Source organism: Aphis gossypii, chromosome 1, assembly GCF_020184175.1.
Source record: "Aphis gossypii isolate Hap1 chromosome 1, ASM2018417v2, whole genome shotgun sequence".
In the NCBI taxonomy this organism is placed as follows: Eukaryota; Metazoa; Arthropoda; class Insecta; order Hemiptera; family Aphididae; genus Aphis; species Aphis gossypii.
The window spans coordinates 13,998,328-14,026,195 of NC_065530.1; the positions used below are offsets into that span (position 1 = coordinate 13,998,328).

Here is a 27,868-nt window from a genome sequence, read left to right on the forward strand (position 1 = left end):
TCTATAGGTAATTTATAAAAATGATATATTTTGTTATATTCATGTCGGGTTGCATAAAAAAAAAAAATTAAACTAATGGTTTGCGGAAATTTAACGGACCAGTCGTGGACCATTCAATCATGTTTAAGAGACCATATTTTGCTCAATATTGATTTATTAAATGATTAGTAATTGTTTTCGTAATCTGGCATTAGTATTTTATATTTATGATTGATACATATTGGGAGTTAAGAAAAAAATAATTCCTTTAATCGTTTAATAATAATTATTAATTATTCTTTCAATGGAACATCAAATAATTGCAATCATGTGTTTTTCACAAATTTGAGAACTTACCTATCTCCTTTGGAAAATCCCAAATCGTCAACTGTCCAGTCAATAAACAGGCCAGGCTTATCTTTTCTCGAACCTACACCGAACTTAGGACTCTTTGGATCGTATTCCAGCTCTACAGCTTGTAAGCTTATTACGGCTCTGGGATTAGAAACTAAATAACTAAAAAAAAAAAAAAAAATCCATTTAGGTTATGCTATTGAGTTGATTTTTATTGAAAATTACTTGTATAGTGTGTTATTTTCATTTTGTTCATTATGTTGTTCAATCTCTTCAAGACGACACTTATGTTTGTTGGTTTCTTCCATTAGACTGAGAAGATTAAGTTCCTCCCTGCCCAATTGGTATTCTAATTCTGCCTGTTGTATCCTCGTGTCAATGTTACTGGAACGATTAAAACAAATATAAACAACAATTAAACACGATGATTGTTTAAAAATAATTGGCTATATACATTTTCCTTCTACTTTTTATTTATTTTTATTAAACAGTGCGTCTTGCTTACTCTGTAACATCTAATTGTTCCAGTGACATTTTTATATTTTTAATAGCCAATCGTTTTTGGTCCATGTCATTTTTTAGGCTTTCTATTTTTTGGGTCAGTGAATGTTTTTCACTTTCGTTGACCGTATCGCTTTGTACTTTTTGATTATGTTTGTTCTGCTCATTGGTTTCATTGACTAGATGAGTTTGAAGTTTTGTACTGCAAATTATTATTTTTAAATAGATAAAAAGTTACGATCAATCATAAAATAATAAACCTATCGAAGAAAAACTCACTTGTTTCGTGTAATATTTTCTTTGTCGTGGTTATCCGTCATATACCCATTGCCTTTGATAGGTGTTATGATCTTATTTTGGGTAATCATCGCTGGTTGAGGACTACTTGGTATGACAGGAGTTGAACTTTTTTTTGCTTTTTTTAACGTTGTAGACAGTGAGACTTCAATGCTAGCCATCTGGAAATTTATTTTTAAAACTGTTATCGCACTCTAGTTGTTTTCAAAATCATTAGACAATACATATAATTCTTATGTGATAGGACAGGTATAAAATGTGATGTATTATTAGACATTTCGTTTAAACCGTGATTTTCTACTCAATGGATAGATACTGAATTTATACGTATTAGTTGTGTGTTGTACAATAATCAATTATTTTCGTGCTTATTTGATATTTCTATAAAAGTGTAAAAATTTCAGTAACAATTGTCTGTCTATTGTAGATGAGATTTGAATATTATTTTTTTTTGCTATCTTAGTTTTATAAACTTGTAGGTACCTAGCTATTAAAAATATATGTTTATAATAGTTAGGTAGGTATATCATTTTTCGAATAAGTATTTTATCTAATTATATAGGTAACTAATAATTATTTGTAATATATTGTTATTTTATATTTATACATTATATTTCTTAAGTTAGGTACCTTAGCTTCTAATGTCTCCAGTTGTGAGAGTCTGGGTTCCATAAATTGAGTTTGTGGTGGATGATGTAGCGAACCCTAGAAAATAAATTATTATCTAAATTTAAAAAATGAAACATTACATGATAGGTAATAGGTAATCAATAACAAAATATAATTTGTTTATTAATTAATATTTTACATTAAGAATAAAATTAATATTTTGATACCTATAATAAGAAAAAAAAAATTATAAATAGCTAAAGCCCTAGCTTGGATTTACTATGAAATAAAGTAATAAATAGTAATTAATATGCTACCAAAGCAAAATAGAAAATAAAGGGAATTTAAAAAAGAGTTTTATTGATTTTTGAACAAAATAATGTTGTGCTGAAGATAACAGTAGGTATAGAGTAGGTATGCTGTAGCCTATATATAGGTATTAAGTATCATCATAGAATGACATAGATAGAATTCACACAACTAAAATAATTATGGGCCAAAGTAAAAACTCAAGTTACTAGTTAAGTATCTAAGTAGGTACCTACATGTTACTTTATAATTTTATATATCTATACTTATAATAATCAAATATATTTCTATATAAAGTGGTATAGGTACCTAATACGCATGATAATTTTATATTTATAATTTACCTAAACGTATTTCAATAATTTTATAAATTAAAAGTAAATGAAGTAGGCTTTTACGTAATAAATAAAAATTGGAATGAAAAATAAGACCTTAGACCTTTGATTTAAAAATAGTATTATTATTATTTATTAGTAGTTACATGGGTGTAACTTTGGGTGATTTTTATGGGGAGGGACTTTATTTTATGTCGATATACCGTATACTTAAATAAGATGCTTAGAGACTAAATAAACTTAAGGGGATTGGTGACGGTGATTTCCTGTCTTTGTCTAACACACGCGCAACATAAGAATTCAGACGTTTTTTTTGTCCAACGTACCGATTGATACAGTAAAGCGATAAGAATTCTGAAAACAGATTTGAATTCGTTGTCAAGTCTACTTGAGAACGGTCAGTCCACATTTTTGATATTATCTGCCAAAATCTTAAAATTATTATATTACAAACGAGTAATTAAAAAATTTTCATATTTCAATTATTTAAAAAGTTATATTTTAATATAAAAATGTGGACTGGCCGTTCTCAAGTAGACTTGACGACGAATTCAAATCTGTTTTCAGAATTCTTATCGCTTTACTGTATCAATCGGTACGTTGGACAAAAAACACGTCTGAATTCTTATGTTGCGCGTGTGTTAGACAAAGACAGGCAATCACCGTCACCAATCCCCTTAATAAATACATTTTGATTAATCAATTCATTTTTATTTCTATAATAAATCTTTCTAAAATGTCATACCTATTTTTCAGTTTTCTTGAAAAAATAATTCTTACAAATCTAAAATGCCTTTTTGATAATATTTTTCAAATAAATTAATAAAACATCAAGGGGGCATTGTCCCGTTAAATTTTTTGAAGGGAGTAGTTGCCCCGCTTCTCGCCTCCCTCAGTTTTCGTCTAAGCCTTCCTAAATAGGTGGGTTATACAAAATACAGTTAATTTTATCTTCTAGGTATTTATACATTTTAAACTAGATTTTAATGAAAAACTATTAAAACAAAATACATTTGTATAAAGTTATAATTTATTAAAAACTTCAAACAATAATATTTAATAATTATATCTAAATAATAATATAATTATTATACCTATTAAAGTCTACAAGTTGCATTATTTTGTATACCCGCTAAAAGATCTTAATTTAATCCAGTTGGTATGTGGTTCCGTAGTGTAGTGGTTATCACGTCTGCTTTACACGCAGAAGGTCGCCAGTTCGATCCTGGCCGGAATCAAGTAATTTTTATATTTTTTTTATTTTAATTTTCCATACTTAATCTTATTTATTCTGTGCTTAAAACGTCATTTATAATAATTAACTAATCTTTTATTCAAAAATTATCTTAGAATTTATTTATATTTATTATAGATCAATTAAAGACAACATAAAGGGATGCATTTTTAATTTTAGGTTGTAAAACAATAGGAATAAAAAAAATCATCCTATATTCTATAAGCCTTATAGTATAATAAGTCATAGGTAAGGTGTGGTCATTTTTCTAGTAAAGCCAGTTTTAATCTTTGAAAAGGTTTGATTTTATTTTTCCTCATAATAGCTTATTGTATGACAGCTATGCCGTTTAACTAAAAATTTCATAAATTTTTAGCCTCTTACCTTAATTTAGTATACAAAACTATAAATTATCAATTATTCAATCTTCACCGAGAACTAAGATATTTTATCATTATTTTTTAATTTATCTTGTTTAATATTAATTACCTTATTTTAATCATTTTATCAAGACTTATTATAATTATAGTAATGTTTATGATCAATTGAACATTTATAATTAGTTCAATTTAAGATAATATAATTGATTTTTACTTACGTCATGTATATTATAATAGCCAAATAGGCACTACGTTTACGATTATGTTTATTATATTTATATAATATAATAGTATAAAAAAATATACATGAGTACCATAAACGACATATTTATGGGTAAATAACGCGTAAAAGTCTCATTTTTCGTGCCGAAAATGTATCGCAGTAGATCAACTTATGCCTTTTTTGAACTTTTTTAATTCGAACGCAACTATATCTAAGATCTAACTATCTAATTGATAATAATAATTTCGGACGCAAGTAGTATGTATCTTCTGTATTCATTTTCCCATCATTAAAATTAAGTGATAACATTATGTAATATGTTATTACAGATTCACGATTATTAAAAATGTAATGTAAATTGAGGAGTGAAGACACAAATTAAGAACAACATCCACGTATTATATTAGTCTAAAAATAATAATGGTGGGTATAAACCATTGAAGGACGAGGGTAGGTAGTTAATGTAAGCGTTTTGTAGGTTTGCACAACTCAACATCTGTTATGTCCCATAGAATAGGATATAGTAAATTATAAAAATGATACTAAGTGGTTCATTAGCATTCAAATTAAATTAGGACTACAAAAATTACATCTATTAGGTATAGGTATTTAGGTTTACGTTTTACCTACTTTAGATTTAATTATTATAATACTAATACGTCTATTTACACTCATCGATTTTGAACATATAATTAAATAACATTACAATTTATTATATTAATCGTATTTAAATTTTGTTCTCTAAAGTAAAAATTAATTTTTCACTTAATATTCCTAATTCCTTTAAGTTATAAGAAAATAGGTACAAAATTTTCTTTTAAGTTATTACAGACTACAGTATCATTTTTTATTATCTTATCATCATGTAAGTTGTACTCGTATAATTGGTGTTTAGTTTTATGGGCATAGACGCATAATCGTCTACAGGTAATAGAAGCCGCAATTAATATTTAATTATCTTTAAACCATAAATACAAAATATTTTTACTGTACCTACTATAGTGTACTATAATACGTCTGTACTACACTGATATTGATGACTATAGTAAAACAGAAAAATGCGCATGTCCGACATGTACCCACACCAGCATCGTATTTTCGTATCGTATACTACAACTACCTATACTTATATACGAAATAAATAATTTACTGGTGACTTGGCCAGACGATAATATAATATTACGATCAATTTACAATCGAGGCGGCTATCGGAATCTATACAACTTCTACGAGATTTTTAATGATTTCAAATAACAGGTTGGCCGGATACGGGTGGCTGTGCAGTGTGCAGTGTCTGTGTGTAATAATGTAATATTGTAACATTCAAAATATTGAATACACCGTATTCTCGATTATTTCTCGTATACATACATTATGCGGTATGCGTATCTATCAACAGTAATTATTATTATATACTGATCCGTTAGGAAATACACGACTGCCGAAATATCGCGGTTTCCTTGGCCTCTGGATTGCTTATACTTGCACTATAATACACACACACACACACGGGTATATAATATTGTTTCAAGAGAGGCTTTACTAATAATTGATTGCTGGGGATTATTCTCATGTATTGATATCTGTATTTACTTATAACATACATAATATATATTAAGTATTCTATAAATTTAGGTAGAAGGTATACTACCTATATATATTGCAGCTTGGATGATGTTTGATCATTGATCATAATATTCAAGATACGTTTTATATCTGAAATGCACAACAGCATATCAGTCTTTTTATGAACATCGGGATTCACTAAGCTAGTATGTCCCCATTTTTAAATTTTATAGAGAATTTATTCAAATTCTGATTTTTAGAAGGTTTAAATCTATACTTAAAGACTGTATTTTAAAAGTTTTGTTATTTTTTGTACTACCAAAGGAGATCTTGTGGTGATCCAAATTTCTGATGTTCAAATGAAAACTTCTTTCTATTTCGTCGTTTATTTAGGGGAATATTTTTTAAAAATATTTATGTGCCTAATTTAAAATGCGATCTAGTAGTTTTTCATTTTATTAAAATGTTTAATAAAAACTTAATCAAAGATATGAAAATCTTTATAAATTGTTTGAAAACTATAAAGTTAATTTGCAATTAGATCTAGTGTTTATGTTTTTTAGATTATTTTTACAAATTATAAATATTGATTTTAGATTAATGTTATTACTAAAATATTTAAATAACTATAGCTATAGTATTTAAATCTTATTATTCTTATTATTAGATTACTTCACAAACTTAAATAACTCAAAAATATTCGATCTAATTTTGATTTTAATAAGTTATATTTTAAGAAAAATTATCTGCAAAATAATTTACAGTAAAAAAGGATAGACCGATAGACGGTTCTCATTTGAAAAACAAAAGTTTGTATCTCCACTGGATTCTTTTTAAGTAGTACAAAAGAATTCAAGAATTTAAAATATGGTATATATAAAAATTCCAAAATTCCAAAATTCCAAAATTCAGATTTTGAATTACTGCATTATTGAAGAAGAAAAAAGGGCATGAGGGAATGCTTGGTCAATGGTCATGCAATAAATCACCCTGTGTTTATTAATATTTACAAACTGAACAAATAAGTATTGTTTGTTTGGTTTTACCAAAATAGTATTGTAAAATTATTGTTTATTTTCTTCTGAAATTTCCAATTATATTTTTCAAGCTCCATTTGTTACATCATACGCATTTGGATTAAGAATCTTCAAGTTTAAGTTTATCCTTATAGAAGATAATAAACATTAACTTTATCTGTATAATATACCTCATAACAAATATTACATTTTCGTATTCATAACTATAAATATATATTTATATTATTGAATAATAATATATAGTTTTCTTCGGATATCTATGTAACAATGATTTTTGTTTATATAAGTGTATAACAAATGAAAGGTTTGATAAAAAGTATTTCATATTTATCGTCTGCAAAGAATATTCACCAGTGTTGCGCGACGAATCTCCCAAATACCTCTTTGTTTATACATTTTATTTTTGTGTATAACTTTTAAGTTAGAGTTGGATAAAGTAAAATATAACCGTAACATTAAAATAAAGTACAGATTTAGCACTTAAAGTGTGTCTAAATTTCAAATGTATAAATAGTTCGAATTTTTTTTATACATAATATAGTTTGATAAACTTTCCTCCAACTTATGTGAGTAAATAATGCACAAAAACCACTATGCATATCCCCGAAGGACAAAGTTGTTCTTTTATGTCGTCTTACACCACATAAAGAGAAATATACAAGTACCTATACATGTATAGATAGTCTTAATATAATATATTTGAGAATGAAATTTCAGTGTTCTGAAAGCCACATTTACTGGTTAGGTTACTAGGTTAGATAATGTTGTCAAAACTTAAAATATAATTAATACTTAAAGAAGCGCACTAATACTCAACAATTCCTATTATCGAGAACTGCCTACCATAACTGCATGATTTATTCATTAAAAATAGAATTGATACTCGTAGGTTTTTTATAAAAGGAATTGGAAAAAAAACTAAAAATGTGAATCAATAAGAAATGTTTAAAAATAATTTATTTTGAGCACAGCACTTATTTATTCTATCTGTAGCCTTATATTATATTTCAATGTATACAATTTTTTTATGTATTAGTATAATTTAATTGAAAATAATAATAATTAGCATTTCAAATTTGGGGGAAATAATTTACTTATTTTAATGTGCTTTATATTAATTACTATTCATTTTGACAGTATAACACCAAGAGCTGTGGTACTTACCAGCGAAATGGTTCTTTGAGGCGACATTTTGGCCCTTTGGTCGGCTGCCACCATTTGACTGGCGTATAAATTGTTATACAAATCCGCGATAGTCGAGTTGTTCTTCTTTGACGACCTGCAACGACAGCAAAGTGAGTATGAATGAACAGGTTTTTCGACATTTTAGCGTTCACGTACATGCGAACGCTGCATATAAATAATTATAATACATATCAAGCAGCTATGTAATTATAGTTTAATTTTGCGTGTGTGTAGTTCATCGTAATTATAATAAGATTTCAAGGCAAAAAGTGTCTAACAAAATTGTGTTTAAAAATCAATATAAGTAGGTTAGGCAAAATATTAACAATTTATTAGGTATTTATTAAAAGAAAATACTTCTACAGGTATATTTTTTGCATGTATAAATATAACAGAGTTTAATAAATTGCAAATAAATATATTCGATTTGTATTGAAATAGATTTAATTTTGTCCTTTGTTTTTATACATTATAAATTATTAAATATATTATTCTATATTTTTGTTTTCTCAAGACTACAATGCATAAATATTTATGATATATTTATAATAAATAAAAATAACTTAATTTTTAGTTTTTAAAGACTGCACTATTATATATACAAATATTATTTTAAAAATAATTTAAGACGACAAGACGTTTTATATACTATTGACTTGACATATGTACAGTGTACACATTTATTATATATTGTATATTATAAATATTATTCATGCCTTTATTTTATGAAAAATTATAATATTACACATTACGCATAAATATATTTAGTACTTATGCTATAAAAAGTCAAAAGAATAAAAAACAATTTATAATAGTTTTTCAAATAGACATTAATCATTAAATAACGTCTATATTATCTTTATCTGAGCATAGGGTACATAACTACAACAGTATGAACATATTCGTGTGGATTATTCAGGAGTTCACATAGTAACATACGCGTGTTAGCTAGGAATTTCAGAGAGGTGAGGGTGTTGTTATGAAAAAAAACAACTGATGCATTCAATAAAATACACTATAGGTATGGTATATATTTGTCAATATTAATAAGTATTTATAACATGAAAATTAATTTTTATTAAATAATGCAATAAAAATGTTGAACATAAGCAGGTATATATATTAACATATTCTGTTAAAATAAACACGGTCATGTTCAATCTGCAGATTGAAAATATAAAAGTTTTTTCATAAATATGTAATTATAATAAATACTAAGTAATAACTAAACCTACCGACTTATATAGTTTACAGTGAATAATAAATTGGTTTGAAAAAATGTATTTTTTTTTTGTGTTTAAACACTTCAGTAGAAAAAAATTCATTAAACAACAATTTTGAAAGTGATTTATGGTAGAAAATAGTATCTAATAATCTTCTAATCAGGTATAATTTTGAATATTATTTTACTCATTAAAAGTAAAAATTTCCGGTATTTTTCAAAATAATTGAAAACAAAAATAAAAAAAAAAACTAGAACTTTTACGCAAAATTAGTTTTTGATATTAATTTTGTTTTTAGATTTTATTATAGGTACTTAATTTAATCATGAAAAACTGTAGACATGAATTTTTTATTGAATACGATGAGTCTTAGTATAGGGTTTCCAATAACTAATAAGAAATTATATACATTTGAAAATTTCTTTGCTGTTTTTGTTATACTTACAGAAATTTTAAATTTTGTTTTTTTTTAGTGTTGATAAAAATTGTAGATTTGGTAAAATAGTTTGAAAATTTAATGCGAGACTTCACAAAACTTTTTGTTTATTATTATATTATAGTGAATTTATAATCATTGAAAATATATGCGGTCCCAATTTTTTTTATAATCGTTTGAACTTCAAATTTTAATAAAATTCATTAAAATCATAAGACTGCAAATTATGTTGTAATTATAAATGTACCTATAAAGTTTTTTATTTTAATAGCTATATAGCTTAAACATTAAGTACAAAGTTCTTCATATAGTTTATTCTTACAGAAACCTACCAAAAAATCTCAATAAATATTATATATTCATGATTTTTATTTTAAACATTTTAAGTTAAAATTCCAATAAAATTGGGCATTTAAATAAAAAATAAATAAAAACTTTTTTCCATTATTAGGTTCATTATTATTTACTATACACAATAAAAATTTCATGATATTTACGTTCGTTTTAAACTTTTTATACGATGAACCTATTCATCCATTCTATATTTTTACAATGCGCTTTATTGACTTATTATGTACACAATTAATAACATCATCTTATAGTGTAATATATTATTAAGTATAATATAATGAATGCGAATTGTTATATAGCAAAAAATAATTTCAACCTACCACACTAATTGAAAATAAATGGGAATAGCAATAGAAATATATAATAAAGTAACTATAAAAATATATGCTGAGTGCTTACAGACCGTCTCCGAATAGAATCTTTTTGTCTATGCAATGATTGATCATTGAATACAAATTTAACACATCCATTAAAATAAATTACCTAATGACGAGGTTTACTATAGATATCTAATATATAGAAATGCGACGTCTATAGTTATTTTGATATTTATTCATATGAATTAAATTTAAGGTAATAAGTTTTCTAAAAGACTCATATAAATATTATATTATATATTTAATTTATAAAAAAAATGAACTTTATTAGAGAAGTTATACATATTTTACAAAATATGTACCTACATCATGTAAGTTTTTCTAAGATAACAAATTATATATCTATAAATATGTATACATATTAATAGTAAATTAATACTAGCATATTGTATATTCAAATTCTAAAGCAATAATAAGGTTTAAATTTATGTTTTTCAATCTCAATTCTCAAGTAAAATAAATAAAGTCTGATGTATTTTTAAACGAAATTAGTAGTATTTAGACAGTAAAAAGATATAATATTAAATTGCATAAATGTTATTAATTATTATACATATTTAGGTTATAACTTATAACGCAATACTTATTTCTGTAGCTAAACAAAATTTAATTGAACATTTAAGTTACATAACAAACATATCATATTTGTCCACGCTACTAATTATTATATGAACCATTAATATTTCAAAATTTAATAAACAATTCATTAGTAATTTGCGATAACCTCATAGGTATTTATGAGCATTTGAAGTATTATAGGTAGTAACAAATTGAATACGTTTTGTTAGTTTGATAAATAACTGTAATGGGAATCTTAGATTGTACGTTATTCCTTTTAATTTAAAATGTGTTATTTATATTATTATGATTACTTATACAAGCAATGTTATAAAAATGTTCACTAGATCATTCAATTTTTATTGTAATTATACTGTAACGTTGTGTGTAGATATACAATACAAATTACTTGAAGAAAAACATTTTGAACTTATCATTCGATTTTATTAAAATACTTTTGATGAAAACTAAATTATAGTATTTGTGGCTATAGTTTTGAAATTTTAAAAGTAATTTCAGTATTCACCTTTTGCCACATCGTCTTAGTAAATTGAAGTCACTAATTTGAGAAGCTGTAGAACTCATGATATCACACCATATGACCCTAAAAACACATATAAAGAAATGTTAGATATTGGAATTTATTAGTATGATTAAGTAGGCAGGTAAAGTATTCAGTTAAAAATGATTATAACTTAATATAATATTAATATGTATTTATTATATTATTTTACCTACAATAATAGATAAGTCTTCATATATTAATTATTTTAATAAAATATTGAACTATTAAAATTAAATATTCAAATGATAATTTATTATTATATTGTATTAGTAATTATTATATTTATTATTTGCAACATATATACATATACAATATACATGTATATTTATATTGGTTTAAGATTTAAGATTTAAAATTCTAATTCTTTATATTGATAATTAAATAAATTAAATAATTTAGAATCTAATACAATATTATATTATAATATGGTAATTAATAATTATATAGCTTAAAATGTATTATTATTGATTAATGCTATGTTAATGATACGAGTATAGCTGGTTTGTTTACAGTGTTAATTATAATATACAAAAGTTATGTTAATTTCTTTCTAATTTATTGTTTCAGACATGTTACGTCAAAGGTAGTTTATTTAAAAGAAAAATAGAATCTATTTCTTGTAAATTCTAAACGTTCATTCATTAATCATTTCATATATAGGTTTAATTTCAAGTATCGCAGTTTTCAGTAGGTATACCTACAATCTACATTCTATAATTATAATATGAAATAACGTTTCCTAATTCAAAATATTTTCATTTATAATGTAGTCATCCGAAGGAATGTTTTTCCTCCTACTAGGTATATAGGCGTTTCAAAAACAACTTTGATATTATTGCCTGCGATGACAACTATACAAACTTTACGGTATTTTTTTATTCTTATAATTTCACTTATCTCAAACGTAGTCGCCGACACGATTTTTAAATAATGGTCCTAAACATCGTCAGCTGTATAATATTATGTTTATATTTTATTTGCGACGGCTACATGCGTGACTGTACTATTTTAACGGGTCGTATAATATTACCTACATACATACACAGGGTGATTATATTAATGCGCGAATCAATGTATCTATGTAATCAGTATCTTTAAACATTCAACTAGTCTTATAATTTATCTAAATGGAATAATATTTATAAATATATGTTCTAAAAGTACGTACTATGTTTCGCACGGAAACGTGTCACATCCATGCGATAATTAATAATTTAGTAAATAAATAAGTAATTTAAGAATTAACTTTTTTTTTTTTTGTAACACTTAAACATTCCTAGTTGTGTATCGGTGTGCATCTCGAACCACCCTGTACGCTAATATAATATTATGTTTACAGACGAATTATCCACTCACACTCACATCGCATGCCGCTGCAGAGTTCGTTGATGGACCACGAAATCACGCACGCCAGAGCACACTATATAGTTGCTGCCACACTATAGCACAATGTACACACACGTTCTCCTTATTGTCCAACCTATTGTACGACGGCTTCAGCGTAGGCACAACGGATTGCGTCGTCAGAATACTCGGAATGTATGTTGTATGTATATAATTTGTATTTGTATATATAGTTATATATAAAATCGTATATTATTATAACGTGTATACCTACTGTACCTATTATAGTATATTAACGAAACCGTTGCGTAATTCGCTCATTGAATTTCGCATTCGTTTGGACAATTTTTCGTTTTATTACTTTTATATATGCCCAGGTACATCGTAGGTATTCGCCACCTCTGACGACTCTTGCCGGAGGACTTAAGTACCTATACTTAAAATATGTTGTTACGAGTCGAATCGTTAATAGACAGCGCAGTAGGTAGTGTTTAAACGGACGAACGGACGCACGCACACGCACACACACGCAATCACTATAATATGTATCTATTATTCTATTATTACACTTACGACATACCTGCACGGATGCTGCGCTGCTATTTTCGTGCGAAGATTACGCGCTTCTACACGATTATTGGGCAGGTATATGTACGAGTCTCGAAAATCTTAACTGTTATAATATACCTAGTCCTTGTCCGCGGCTCGCGGTATTTGCTTTGATTTACGAAACGTAATCGAATTATAGTTTGTACGCACTTTGAGATGTGGTAGGTACCTATTATATTATACTAATATAGTGGTAGTAGTAGAAGTTGTAGACAGTAGTTGTAGTTGTAGTGGTGTGAAAACTTGAGACAACACTCGGGGGATTTTGGGGGTAAGAAAAGTTTTTAGGCAAACATTACACTACGCCCGCGCGCGTGTGTAATTTTGCCGCACGTACAGTGTGTTTGCGTGCGTATGTATGGATGTGCATACGAGTTTACCATCCCTTTATGCCACCCCAAGTTCGCTGATGGCGGTGACAACGTGTCTTAAAACATTTCGTCCGTCTTAAACTAATATTACATAACCAGATCTGAAATAACTTGCGTGTATACGTGCAGAGGAAATATTTCACGAAAACCCGTTAAATTTATAGTTCTCAAATATTTCAATCGTTGTTTTGTATAAAAATTTTACAAAATAATACAATCAAGAATACAGCATAATAGTATTAATTAATTATAATTAGTAATAGCGATTATTCATTGTAATAAAAATGTATAATATTATATTTTAAGTAGGTATTTACTCTTCACAATAATATTAACGTTTGGTGCTTACTGCTTTACTCTTATTAGTTTTATTAGACTCTTATTGGTACATTGATAATTTACATTTATTTATTGGCGATTTATAACAAATTAAATATAAAATATTTTTGAGTTCCTAATCATAATTTATTATTCAGAAAACCAGCTACCTATTTCTCAAAATAATTATTGTTTTTTGCTTTTTTTTTTTAAACAAATATTTTCAATTTAATATATTTATTTTAATTATACCTACATAGTTTATTCAATTTGAACATATTTTAAATGGAATTTTTAGAAATTAATTTTTGTTTTACGATACTATATTATAATACAAACATTTCAATATTGATTTTATTATTTATATAATTTTAAAAGTAAGTACAATAAATAATAATTAGTAATTATGTTTATTTAGTTAAAATCTATAGTTTAAAGTCTGTGTGATTTACAATATTTAAATAATATAAAAGGAATTTAGACATTTAAACATAAATTATTTTTAGCAATTTAAATACTATACAAAAAAGTAAAATCGTTGGTAAAAAAAAAATATAAAATATTAATAATAAGTCTAAAATAATTTGTCAAACACGAATCGTAAAACTGAATAATAACGTTAATTTGAATATTTGTAGGTGAATACTTAAAATATATTATTATCAGGTCGTTAAAAACGTCCTTATGTCCAACATAGATATAACTATTATAAGCATTACACATTTACACATACCTATCTTTTAAAAAAATGTATAATGTAATCATGTACCATTCATTTTTCGCATTTTAACATAATATATTGTATAGAGATTGTAAATTCTTTCAAATAAATAAATAAAATAAATAAACGTTTTAGAAAAAATTAGTATATAACTGTACCTACGGTGAAAAATATTAAATTTCGACTAGTATTTTATTCAGTATAGGTAGGTAACTGTAACTGATGTAATAATAAACAGCCTTGTGAATTATTATCGGAAGAGTAATCTGAAGTGGGATGAAATGTAATTTTTTCATTCATATAACTTTCGATTTAACATATTTACCTACGAAATTATGTAAATGATATAAGATATTTCATCAATATCAACATTAATGGATTTTTTCTGATTAGAGTTAATTCAATTTCTAAACAAATTGTAATTTTACGTACGATATGTATTTTTTAACTAATTGAAATATTAATTATTGCAATTAAATTCAAACACAAGGTACATGGATTAAAAACCAATTGAAATTTTACGATCTCTGACAGTATGATTACGTATCTTAACAACTTCACTATATAAAAAAATACCGGAAACTTGAACCGTTCTGAACCGGTTTTACTAGGTTTGAAAATTGTTTAGATTATTTCTGCTCGTTCCCGTTGGTTGTGGTTACTGGTTACCAAAAATATTATTAATAATATTGTTATTCTGTTTTTTTGATTATCGGCACGATGGGACTGACGTGTAACTTGTGTGTTCAACCAAAATACACGCGAAAGCAAATATTTATTCACCACTTTAATTATAGATTTAATATGTACAAAAAATAAAAAAATAATAAAAATACTGTATAGTACCTTTATAGGAGTTAATTCTGTTAAACGCATTTCAACTGTTTTAATATATTAAGAGAATAATGCCTGCTATAATTTTTGAAGCAAACAACATAAAAAAATATATATTCTTGGGCAAGTATAGAAGGGGAAATTATTTGCACACCAAGTGGTAAGTATTAATAATTTATAATGGACTTGAGTTAAAAAACATATATTTTATTTATTTTGTAGGTAGGTACGCGAATTATTGTGAAACACACTACAAAATTAAAACTGGCATTGTTTTTTTTGCGTTAGTTATTAATGTTATTATTATTTATAGGTATTTAAAATGTTTTTGTCTGCCAATACAAATACCTTGGCATATCTACATATAAAGGTAGGTATAGTATATTGTTAAAACGTTTCATTGGTATAATTTGAAAAATAATAATACATATTTTCGACGTTTTAATATTTTATAAGTAACTGCAAAAAACCAATTATGTATTTTTTTGTTGTTGTGTCAACAAAGTTCTATGAAACTCAGGTCTTGATTAATATTTTATTAATACTGTTATATGAAATATATATTATTATTACCTTATTACCTATATTATAGTAACCATCGTAATTTTAAATGTGTAATGAATAATATGTACGTACGTATCCCACTTATAGTACCTATCAATATATCATATTATTTATTGATTTTATAACTTGTGACTTGGACAATTAAAAAGTAGAGTTTAGCAAATCTCATTTAAATCAGCAAACTTTTTTCAAATAATGAATAAGCGTGTTAGTTAATTTCTGTATAAATTGCACATTTTTGTGTATCTATGGCATTATTTAGTACAAACGTAAACTACAGTAATTTAGTAATGTATATTTGCAGTCCATATGTAGGTACCTACTATAGCACTATGGTTATTACATCAACAGAAAAAAATATTTATGTTTAACCGACTTCGATAACAACAACGATAACAAGTTGCATTATTTTGTTTGTAATAGAATACTTTCGAAACATTTTATAGGTATCGATATTGTTAAGTATGGTATATTGTAACGTCACAATGGTCAATCCGATCACGATTGTGTCCGATGCTCAAATAAGGATTTACTGGCATAATAATATACTTAACCGAAGCTTTAAGAAATAACTTTTTTTTCGCGGAGGTTATTAACTGGTTTTCCACAAGCGTCTGCAAATTTACACAAACGATAATAGTTTATTGTTTATTGACATTTATTGTATATTAGTTACATAACTATGGCGTGGGACTTAATTTTTTGTTATCAAACGCGTAAACGGATACATTATGACCAGACAAGATTTATTTAAGGAAAACGGTGCTTTTTACTATTTTATCTTACAAAACTGTTAATCAAGGTTCAAGACCATTCCCACGAGACGAAACAATGACCATGTATATACGGTTTGTCGGTTATAGGCTACAGCCGTTTGAATTTGGATCACGGTATAATGTAAATTGTTTTAATATACATACTTATTTATTTATTTTTTATTAATTCAAACGGGATGAACCCTGTAAACATTTCTAATTTGTAGGTTTTTTTATCTATTGAAATGAATAACAGAAAAAGTATATGTAGGTATATAAAAAAATAATCATAAAACAATACAAAAATATAATAATAATATACATTCAATATGTTACAACAAATAAAATAGATAGGTTAAGAAAAGAGGAATATCACTAAGTTCTTTAAAAACTAATGCATAAAACCGAATTCAATTAAATTTATTGTAAAATAAATTACTTTTAATATTATTATAGCTATTAACAAAATATAAGAGTTAAGCGAAAATAAATGAATATAGTAAATATTTACATACATTTAGCTATTTGAGTTCTTTTAAAATTAATATTATTTCTTCTTTTAATTTTAAGAAAAAAGGATATTAGACGTAGGTATAATTACTATAGGGAATTGATGTCATTATATATAAGTGATATGTTTGCAAGTTTGTTATTTGTTATCGGTAAATAGACATCAATCACGAACAACTAAACACTAATGAAAGGATATTTTCGTCACACAATAATTCATCAATAAACTTGTTTTTTTGAATAGGTATACTATGTATACGGTATGATAATGAAATGGACAGGACCAATCTTTCAAAATAAATGAAACATGAAGAAGTTGGAATCGTTAAAAATTGATAAAAGAGCAACAGGATCCCATAAAAAAATTGAGTCCGGTCAAGCTTAAGTAATATGTATTATATATATTTTTTATTAATGTTATTTCCTTGTATTACCATTGCAACCTACATACAAACATGTTTTCTCTTTAAACACTTGTAGACGCTACACGAAAATATCTACACAAAACGCGTTTAGAGATAAGCTTACAACATATACAAGCTGGTACCAAGTAAAAAGAAATGCTACAGTCAATTTCTTAAAAAAATTTAAAAATTGAAGCTCGAATTTACTACGTGCAGGTATACAATTGTTTATAAATATTATATTGTAAGTACAATATGCAAGGTGTATATTATGTATACATACTTATTAGTATATATTACTTATATTGTACTAACATTATTTCTAGTTTCTATACAAAAATGTATTTAAAAATTATTTTTTCAATTTAAATATAACAACGCATTTTTGAACAAGGGTCATATATTATAATAAATGCATTTCCGGTATAATTGATTTCAAACTCTTTTCTTGCAATGTTATGGGTACACTTATAATATGGTACAATTGTAAAGAAAAATAAGTCGAATGCATCGTGTGTTGAATGGTTCGAATGTAACGGTATGGGATATATTTTATACATGGTTATTACGATTATTAAACACAAAATACACTTGGCCAGCAGACTTGTAAGTTATGTTTTATGTTTTTAACGATAATACATAATAGGTTATTGTTTGAGGACTCTAATTAACGGAAGTAGAGTTATTGACGGCGGAAAGGTGCGCACATGTTATTAGATCCGGTCGGTTAAGACGTTCATTCGTGGCACAGAACAAAATTGGATTATCTGTAAGCACAGAGTATGTCTGTAAGCAATAAGCACCAATGTATAACCTCCATTTTTCACTGTAAATTTATTGTTTGTATACAAATATTGATATAGAAACATATTTATAGTATCATTTACTGGAGCTATTCTCGATACGCTATAAATGTTTATATATAATATATTATGGTATAAATTCATTATCTTTAGTATTTATTATTTAATATGTATATTATATAATATACTAAATCCTAAATAATTATGTAAATTATTATTTAAAAAGAATTATTACGATTTTTTCAGCTTGTAAAAGAATAATAAACAAATAAGTATTTATATAGATGTATAGTACAAAACTACAAACAATGTTTCACCATCATATTTGTTTTGTACGGATTTTCCGGTACAATTACAAGGTAGTTTTTAAAAAAAATGTTTGAATTGCCGGAAATCAGAGGAAAAAATGTCACGGCACCGTCACGAAATCCAATTGATGATTAAATAACTTTTTTTCGTTATTATTTTGATTCAAACATAATTTCTCCTCAGGAAAAAAACATAATATATACTATACATTCACCATACTACCTGAAGTCTACCGTCACGGTGCTATGACCACAGTTACTTATAGCTTTATATATAGGCACATAACCTTAACCTCTACTACCGGCTTTATGCAAATGATCGCAAATATCAAATGTATATTCTCACTTATGATATTATAGTGAATTTACTTCCATCCTCATGACTTAAGCAACAACCAAACAGAAAAACAATATACGGACAATGGATTATGTTTCTAATTTAGGTCTATTAAATACGATGCAAGTACTACTATATAGGGGAATATGATTAAATAAGTAATTTTAACTCGTATTATATACCTACACTGTCTATTTAGTAGGTATATAGACGTAAAGTTAATTTACAAATCCGGTGTCCGATATCCTGCATTCGTCGCGTGTTATTACGTCGGTTACGTCATCACATTATCACAATGCAGAGGGATAAATATCTAAAGTCATTAGGAAGTTAAAAGTGTACATACGCAGTTTAAATAAATTAAAAGGTGATAGTGAATTGATTAGATATTTGAATGAAAATTGAGAGTACCTATTTATTGACTATTTGAAATATTTGATGATTATAATGTGATTTAAATAATAATTAAATTAAAATTCGTGATGTGTGAAAATAATAGCTAAATATATTTTCTTGATTTTCAAAGTCTTAACGATTGTTAAGACGATTGTTCGGTTTAGAAATTAATTCACTGTTGTTTACTAAATTATACTAATTATCTATTTCGTGAATTGTATTAACGTGTTTAGTAGATGTAATAACATAATGATTGTGACTAATTGTGGTCGGAATGTAAAAAAAAAAAAAAAGTAATCCAACCTTATAATAGTACTATTTTATGTAAGACATATCATGTAAAATAAATCATCTGTATTAAAACAGATGACACTATTCATAATTATTAATGATAAATTATTCGTGATATCAATGATATTGAAATAAATTAGCTTATTTTTTGTTATTGTTTTTTTTAAAACCCATTTCATTACAATATATGTTTCGTTAAACGTTTTAATGTTTGGGTTTGCTTACATTTTTGGTTGTTAGATGTTTATTTAAAGGACCATTTTCCACTATCGTGAAGCTCAGTCAATGAATGGATTATTCCCTCAGGTAGTCCTACAGTCACTATTAATTCAATTTAATCATGCTCAGTATAAAGAATATTTGTTAACAAATTATATAAATTATTAATAATAAAAAAACCTAGATATTTATTTCATATTCCTGGAATATATTATATAATGAAATTTTACATTTAACGTCCTTAACATAGCTCAAATTTCAAATTTCCTCAGATTTTGCATTTAATTCTCATCTAATAGCATTAAACTGTTAAATAACATGAAACCAAATCAAATTATACGATGATGGTTTAAACTAGTAACTACTATACGTAATCCATATATTAAAGGATTCGATGATATTCAAATCGAATACAACTACATATAACGAGTGTAACACGATTGTATGTAAGCTTTATAAGTTTTTTTATTCAGCAGTTTGCTCGTTATTGTTCTACGATTTATAGTTTACAGTTGCCTATTATAATGTGGTCTATAGAGACTATGCGCTATAGTAAGTTGTCACAGGCGTTTTTAACCTTCAGCTGTTTGGTTTTGACATAATATTATTATTCTCGCGCATAAAATATACGTTGACAACGAATATCTCCGAGCGTTCAACACTGTTATGCTATTTGAGATACACTGATTTATGTTGTGCGTGGTCCCATATCAAAGCCGTGCGCCGGAATTACGGCGGACAAGAATGAATGATGAGATGTTATTGAGATAGGGAAGAAGACCTGTTATTTTTATTTTTTTCCATACGTGTAATTGCATCCGGTACACTTTGGTGCACCAACACAAATGGCAACAACAGATATGTTTAAAATGCAGGAATGTGCGTTTTCTTTGTACGGGCTAAAAAGTAAATCGTTTGAAAACAAATGAAAGAATGAAATCTGTCTAATGCAACATATTAATGTATATATATACCTACTACATATTATAATATTATATTATTATTATTATTATTGTGAATCAGGCGCATACCTACATATTACAATATGTTTGTTCTGTAATATTATTTATAACACACAACTTACACACAAATACGTGCACACACACACACACACACACACACACTTTGAAAATATAAATTTAAGTACTAGGTATGTGTCAGGACGTATATTATACGAGTATGTAATAATTCGCGGACCGACACATTTTCACGTCGAATCAAAACATATAAATTGTAGGTACGTGTATGCATATACAATTATGTTGTTTTGAGTTTGACTACATAGTTCGCGCAAATAACTATTCGACTAATATTCACATATTATACAAGATAATATACTATTCTAAATTTATGATTTTAAAATAACCTATAATCAAATAGTCTATAAAATAGCCTATAATCAAGAATAATTTCAAATCAACTTAACTTGGAATTATTTCATCTACTATTATTACATTTAAAACGATTGTACATAATAAATAATACCCAATATAATATACCTACTTATATCGAAGATATATATACCTATACTCGTTTATTGTTACAGCATGATTTTTTTAAGAAATCTTTACTAGAACTTAACTGCAATGTGATGAAGTTATACATTCTAAAGAAATCGTACTGACACAATAATGCCAAAGAAAATTAAAATCTATTTTAAGTAAAAAATCGATGCAGGTACATTTTAACATTTTGGTAGGCATGTTTATAATTTATTAATAACATTATAAATTGAATAAATTGTGATCAAACATTTTGTTTAGTCATTTGGATACATTAGCAACACATAACATGATTGATGTTTACAATTATGAATGCACCTACACAAATTTCAGCAAATAGCGTAACTGTGATACGAGTAGGTATATGTGTGTATAATTGAATTTGATACACATAATTCTTTCCTTCATAGTTATATATTATGGCGTATGTATAAAATTATTTTTTGATTACTGATTACAAAACTGATCATTGTTCGTTTATTGGACCAGTAATGACCGGATTTGGATTTTTCAAATAATTTTAGTTTATTCTTTGTTAATTTCTATGATAATGGCAAAAATACTGAGAACCACTGTAAATGATTAGGTAATTGTCATGCAAGGACGCAAACATAATATATATCAAACGATGAAAAAATATAAAATAAGTTTCAAATGTTAACGGTATGATGGTTGAAATTTTATAATAAAAAAAGCTATGGCTCACAAGTAAAAATAAAATCTGTTTACCGTAAATCCACAGCCTTACTTACAAATTCTGTAACTATGCATACTGATTGCATAGTAATGAAACTAATAACAGTAGCATTTACTTCTATTACATTAATAATAGTTATAATTACTCAAAGCCGTTATTATTTTATACTATACGATCAATAATTTATACTTATCATAATAATGTATAATATGCATCTAATTAACATCAATCATTTTAGGAGTAATAAATAACTATAAATATAATATAATATGTGTGTATTCTGCATAGTTTTCACAAAAAATTCGTCTATTTAGGCATTTAGATTATTATATATTATGTTGATAAGATAGATAGTTGGTGTATTTTCGTCCTATTCTCCATTGCGTAAGAGCAACTATGCAGTGTCTCCACAGCATAATTCTCCGGAGGGTTCAAACTAATCGTCGACGATAATATACTTTTATATTAAAATACGTTTTTAATTACAACTTAAGATGCGAAACCATAGTTTTTCTACGGTCATGATATAATTTAATTGTTTTTCATTTTTTAGGCAGTGACCTTAGAGAGCGAAGCGTTTTCCTTAGCTTGCAGCGTCGTGCAGCAGTTATTATTTTTTACAGGTAAAACTATAGCAACGTATACAATAGTAAAATATTGGAAGGAATCGACGATGATGGGAAGTAGAGAAGAATGCTGCACTAGTAAATTACGGTGTGCGTCGTTCTTCGCAATTATATTATATACATTAAGCATGATAATATATTATATACCGTCTATATTATTTGTGGTATATCCGGCATTAGGCCCAGAGCCATCGCTGTAATGCCGCAAGGACATTCGCCGGTTGAAATCACGACGACAACCAAGCCATGGAGTATTATTACTCTATGGACCAGGCACGCATAATGATAATGATCATAATAACGTATAACGACGATTGTTGTGCATTTTCGACGGAGCGCGTTCTGGGACTGGCTGGGTATCCCCCCCGCTCAAATTGTGACGGCGTGCAAAACTCACGTCGACGTTTCGTCCTATTAATCATATCGAGCAGCGGGTGATCGGATAACGAATGGCGGTGGCGGTAATTATACGAAGGTACATATTATTATTATTGCTGAAAACTAATTAACCGGTAGGTATTCGTATTGGAATCGAACGTGACGATTACAGTGCGCCGACAACAGCGTGGGTCGATCGGTAATATTATAAAATAATGTTAAATTTTGTTTTAAAAGTATGATTAAATTATTTGTTGTACTTGTGTATAATATAATTATTGTGGATGAGACGTACGGGCAAATATGAATATAAATAATAATATACATGCTATTATTTTATATAGTTTACCGATACTTCCTAACGTCATGGTCTACGATAAGGTGTTTTAGAGCTTAAATATATATTATATAATTGTGAACTTGAGTAGTATTCATAAAAATAATAGAAAACTATAATGTATAAAATGTAAAAATACAAAGTTGAAGACGATCGCAATGGTATAATGAATAAACGTTTTTATATCTATGTTATCTTGTTTTAAATTTTAATATAGTTTTAAAATGTTTTTTTTTTTTTTTTTTTAAGCGTTAAAGTCACTGCGGTGCCTCTTGCAACAGTTTGCGTCCTCTGTTAAAACTTTACAAGTGTAGATGAGTAACATCACATTTTATTCATTTAAAGTTAACTAAAATATTAGACGCATTCCTTCAGTTATTAGTATCATTTTATATATGATATATGATACATTGTTACATTGTAGTGGCGTCAGGATAAGATAGGTAAGTGGTGCATATTCTGCCAAATAGGAAGAAATAAAAAGTTTAACATTTATTAATTATTATGTTAAATTACAATGTAATTTATACATTGAAATGACTACTGTTCATTGATTCTCATATGAGTTTTATATAAAATAACATAGGTAAGTTTTATTTTTATATATTTCAATTTAAAACGATTTATTAGGTTTTTCGAAAGAAATGAAATTAATTTTTTTTTGTATAGGCAATTTCCTTACAAAAGCGCTCGTATTTTAAATTGTCCTGCCCGTACCGTTATTATAGATATGACCGGTTCACGGATGCGATAAAAGGGTATAAATATTCACGTTTTTATATGGCGGCTGAAAGCAACGCTGTGCCAAGCTGTAACAATATTTTTAAAAACGTAATTTTAATATTTTGCTGTTGCATATCAGATAATATTATTATTATCGTTATATTGTAAGTTTACGAATACATTTTCAATTAAAATTTTAATTTTTATCAATAAAATACCCTTTTTTAAGATTTAACTAGAAGTTTTATTTTATAGTATTTACTCAATATAAAATATCACTGCACAAACTACAGAATTATAGTATATACTTGGGTCTTTATAAAATTATAATTTGCATAGTAATCTCTATAGTATTTGTGTATTTATACACTATTTCAAATAAATATTTAAAATGTGTGAGACAAACTTATTGGCAGTATTTGAAAAAATGTTTTTTGACAATTTTTTATTTATATATTATATTATTATGTTGTTTTCTTTTACTAAAATTTTTTTTTTTATTTATTATAGCGCGCTTATGATATAAATAACTCACATTTTATCTAATTTTACTGGTACCTAATTAAACAAGTTTACCTATATTTTCATTTGTAATAGTGTCTTTTTTTACAGTATGCCAATAACGGGAAATTTATGTACAAGCTATCGAAAATTAATTACCTTTTTTATTACGCAGCGTCTTTAATAATGAGATTTAATTAACTTTAATTTTATCACATACGAATTATTAAATTTGAAATTCATCTGAAAATAAACTTTAAGGGAGAACACATAAAATGTTATTAATGTATAGTAACTTAAATATTTATAAATAATATTATGTGATAATTATAATTTTTAATTTTTAATTGTCACTAAATTAATTATATTTCAACTTAAGCATAGGATGAAGTACCAAGTTTTGCTATAGGCTCCGATCATGTTTTAAAATTTAAATCAACTGCAAAAAAAACCACCTATATGTACAAATTAAATATACAGCATACTATATATACGATTTCCAATAGTACCTATATGGCTGTATATAGTGAGATATGATGATATATTCAATGTGGACGTTTGTATGATTACGATTTCACAATAGCATCACAGCAGTCATATTATTCGATTTCCTTCAAAGTCGCCCACCCATGTACCTATTTATGCTTATTTATTTTTGAATACAATTTTTTTCTACATAAATGTTTTTTTTATGTTTATAATACAAGCGAAACGAATCGTACATGATCCGGCGAGACACGATAAGCTCACATACGTGTACCGAACAACAATAATAATCCATTTAACATTCGACGAGATAAACGACATAAAGTTACAACTCACACACGTTAAAATCGGCTGAAATTGATGAAACAATTTATAAATGGTGTTTTTATAGAGAATCGTCGATACCCGATTCTATGAAACGGGTCCTACTTTAAAGTTTTGAATGGAATTTTCCGTTGACCCAGTTATACATTTTATTATTGTCTATTGAAAAACGGAAATGTTATACCTCGCGTCCTTGCTGAATACATATCGTCAACAAGTATATCATTATACTATCAGCTACATGTATAGTAAAACGTGTATACTGTATACTCACACAATAGAAGCTTAACCGTCCCCTTATTATTTTAAAAGGTTTTTGAGAGCGAAATTATTTGTTATAAAAAATAAATACATATTGATAGAAATTCACATTGTTAAGTACATTTTTTGTTTTATTAAAGTCCATTTATAGTGTTCGTATTTATACTTATGTGTTTAATATAATTTAATATTTTAAACGACCATATAATAAGGATAAGCGTTTGTGATTGTATCGAATGTATTAATATTTAATACTTCAATATTATAGAAATATATGATGGGCAGGTGTGTATTTAAAAAAAAAAAAATTATGTTTCTAACAATTTGGTAATAAAGTTGTTAGTTCGTAATTATAGTAAATTGGTTCTATAATATAAATTTTACAATTGTTTTGACATATGTATTTTGAGAAATTTGAATTATTCATAACATTATCAATACATAATAATTTAAAAACAAATATTTTAGTAGACTGTAAGAATATTATTAAAAACGACTAAATAAAAAATTAAGATTTGATTTAGAAATTCAGTTTGAGATTTTGGTATTTAATTTTTTTAACTTTGTAATCCATTATGTGCATATAATGAAATCAATTAACAAAATAACAGATGATCAAAGAGGTCAACCACAATATAATCCCTATAGAAATAACTTGGTCTTTTAATGATCTACAATAATTTCGATAGACTTGAATGATTTTATAGTAAGCACGATAACTATATAATATTGTTGAAGTATTGATAAATCAACACTAGTTTAATATATAATATAAGAGTATATATACGTATAGGAGATAAAGACATTGTGTGTGTATCGTTACAATGTTACTTCTATTATTAAAGATCATAATATAATAACCCGCCCGAGTGACCCAACCGAAACGAATTTTAAATTATCGATGTGATTTCCACGGGACATTCATTTACGTGATGGAACGGAAAATTACACGGTGGAATCAGGTTATATTATATATATGGTTGCACCAGAGGTGAAAATTTAAATATTATTTTTTTATAATAGACCATATATATAATATTTTGCTATAATATATGGGCGACTATAGTAAACGTTTGTTCTTGGTATACAAACTTTTTTTTTACCTCATTCTCAGCTGAGTATAGTATTAGAGTTTTTAATCCTATAAACAGTGCATCTATATAGAGTAGGTATAGTTAAAATGAATAGCCAAAAGACAGTTTCAAACTAATTAACACGCGTCGAAAGCGCATTGAATTACTGTGGGGTGTATATAATGTGTAATGTTTTAGTTTGAATTCCTTTTGCCTGGGTTGCAAATTGTTGATTACGGTTTTAGTATTTAGGGAATATTTCGTAATCCTATATTAAGCGAATACGTTTTATATAATGTATGTGTTGAATACTAAATACTGTTTAAACATAACGAAATAAACCCAAAGTAAACAAATAATGGCATTAACATTTTAAATATATTCACTATGAAATAAATATATATATATGCATATTATATTGTAAATAATTTGCACCGAATAATAACAAAAAACAATTAACCTTGATAACATATTTAAGTTCATTTCTCATACTGCATTTTACTGCTATAATATTGCGCTGTAATTACGATAGGTATAGTGTATCTTCGTGATGGGACATTAGCTTATTGCATATAAATTAAAATAAATTTAGCATATTATGTATATTGTATTCAACTAATGTAATTTTTATTGAAATTGGTATAGATTGTATACTTA

General features: G+C 26.4%; 1 protein-coding gene, 2 long non-coding RNA genes and 1 other non-coding gene across 5 annotated transcripts in view; 3 read left to right on the plus strand and 1 right to left on the minus strand.

The window, feature by feature from the left end:
* LOC114120640 (uncharacterized) overlaps positions 1 to 27,868 on the minus strand; it is a 30,798-nt gene that overhangs the window by 1,557 nt on the left and 1,373 nt on the right. Inside the window, exons 2-8 of one of the 2 annotated variants that reach the window (XM_027982607.2) lie at positions 11,481 to 11,558; positions 7,989 to 8,103; positions 1,762 to 1,836; positions 1,114 to 1,292; positions 839 to 1,036; positions 559 to 717; positions 337 to 495 (exon numbers count right to left, since the gene is read on the minus strand). In XM_027982607.2, coding sequence (XP_027838408.2) covers positions 337 to 495; positions 559 to 717; positions 839 to 1,036; positions 1,114 to 1,292; positions 1,762 to 1,836; positions 7,989 to 8,103; positions 11,481 to 11,539 — 944 coding nt within the window. In that variant the 5' untranslated portion in view covers positions 11,540 to 11,558. The remainder of the gene's footprint in view (positions 1 to 336; positions 496 to 558; positions 718 to 838; positions 1,037 to 1,113; positions 1,293 to 1,761; positions 1,837 to 7,988; positions 8,104 to 11,480; positions 11,559 to 27,868) is intronic. The other variant, XM_050210797.1, reaches the window with a different exon arrangement.
* Positions 1 to 27,868, plus strand: part of LOC114120644 (uncharacterized) — a 28,424-nt gene that overhangs the window by 212 nt on the left and 344 nt on the right. The window contains exons 2-10 of the long non-coding RNA XR_007606985.1: positions 7,962 to 8,119; positions 12,859 to 13,058; positions 16,030 to 16,086; positions 17,790 to 17,930; positions 18,026 to 18,165; positions 21,850 to 21,998; positions 22,067 to 22,161; positions 23,056 to 23,603; positions 24,093 to 24,286. This is a non-coding gene — a long non-coding RNA (uncharacterized LOC114120644). The remainder of the gene's footprint in view (positions 1 to 7,961; positions 8,120 to 12,858; positions 13,059 to 16,029; positions 16,087 to 17,789; positions 17,931 to 18,025; positions 18,166 to 21,849; positions 21,999 to 22,066; positions 22,162 to 23,055; positions 23,604 to 24,092; positions 24,287 to 27,868) is intronic.
* Trnav-uac (transfer RNA valine (anticodon UAC)) lies at positions 3,550 to 3,622 on the plus strand. Its single transcript has one exon. It is a non-coding gene; the product is annotated as a tRNA-Val (tRNA).
* On the plus strand, positions 18,338 to 18,899 carry LOC126555870 (uncharacterized). Its single transcript, XR_007606986.1, has 2 exons — positions 18,338 to 18,487; positions 18,596 to 18,899. It is a non-coding gene; the product is annotated as an uncharacterized LOC126555870 (long non-coding RNA).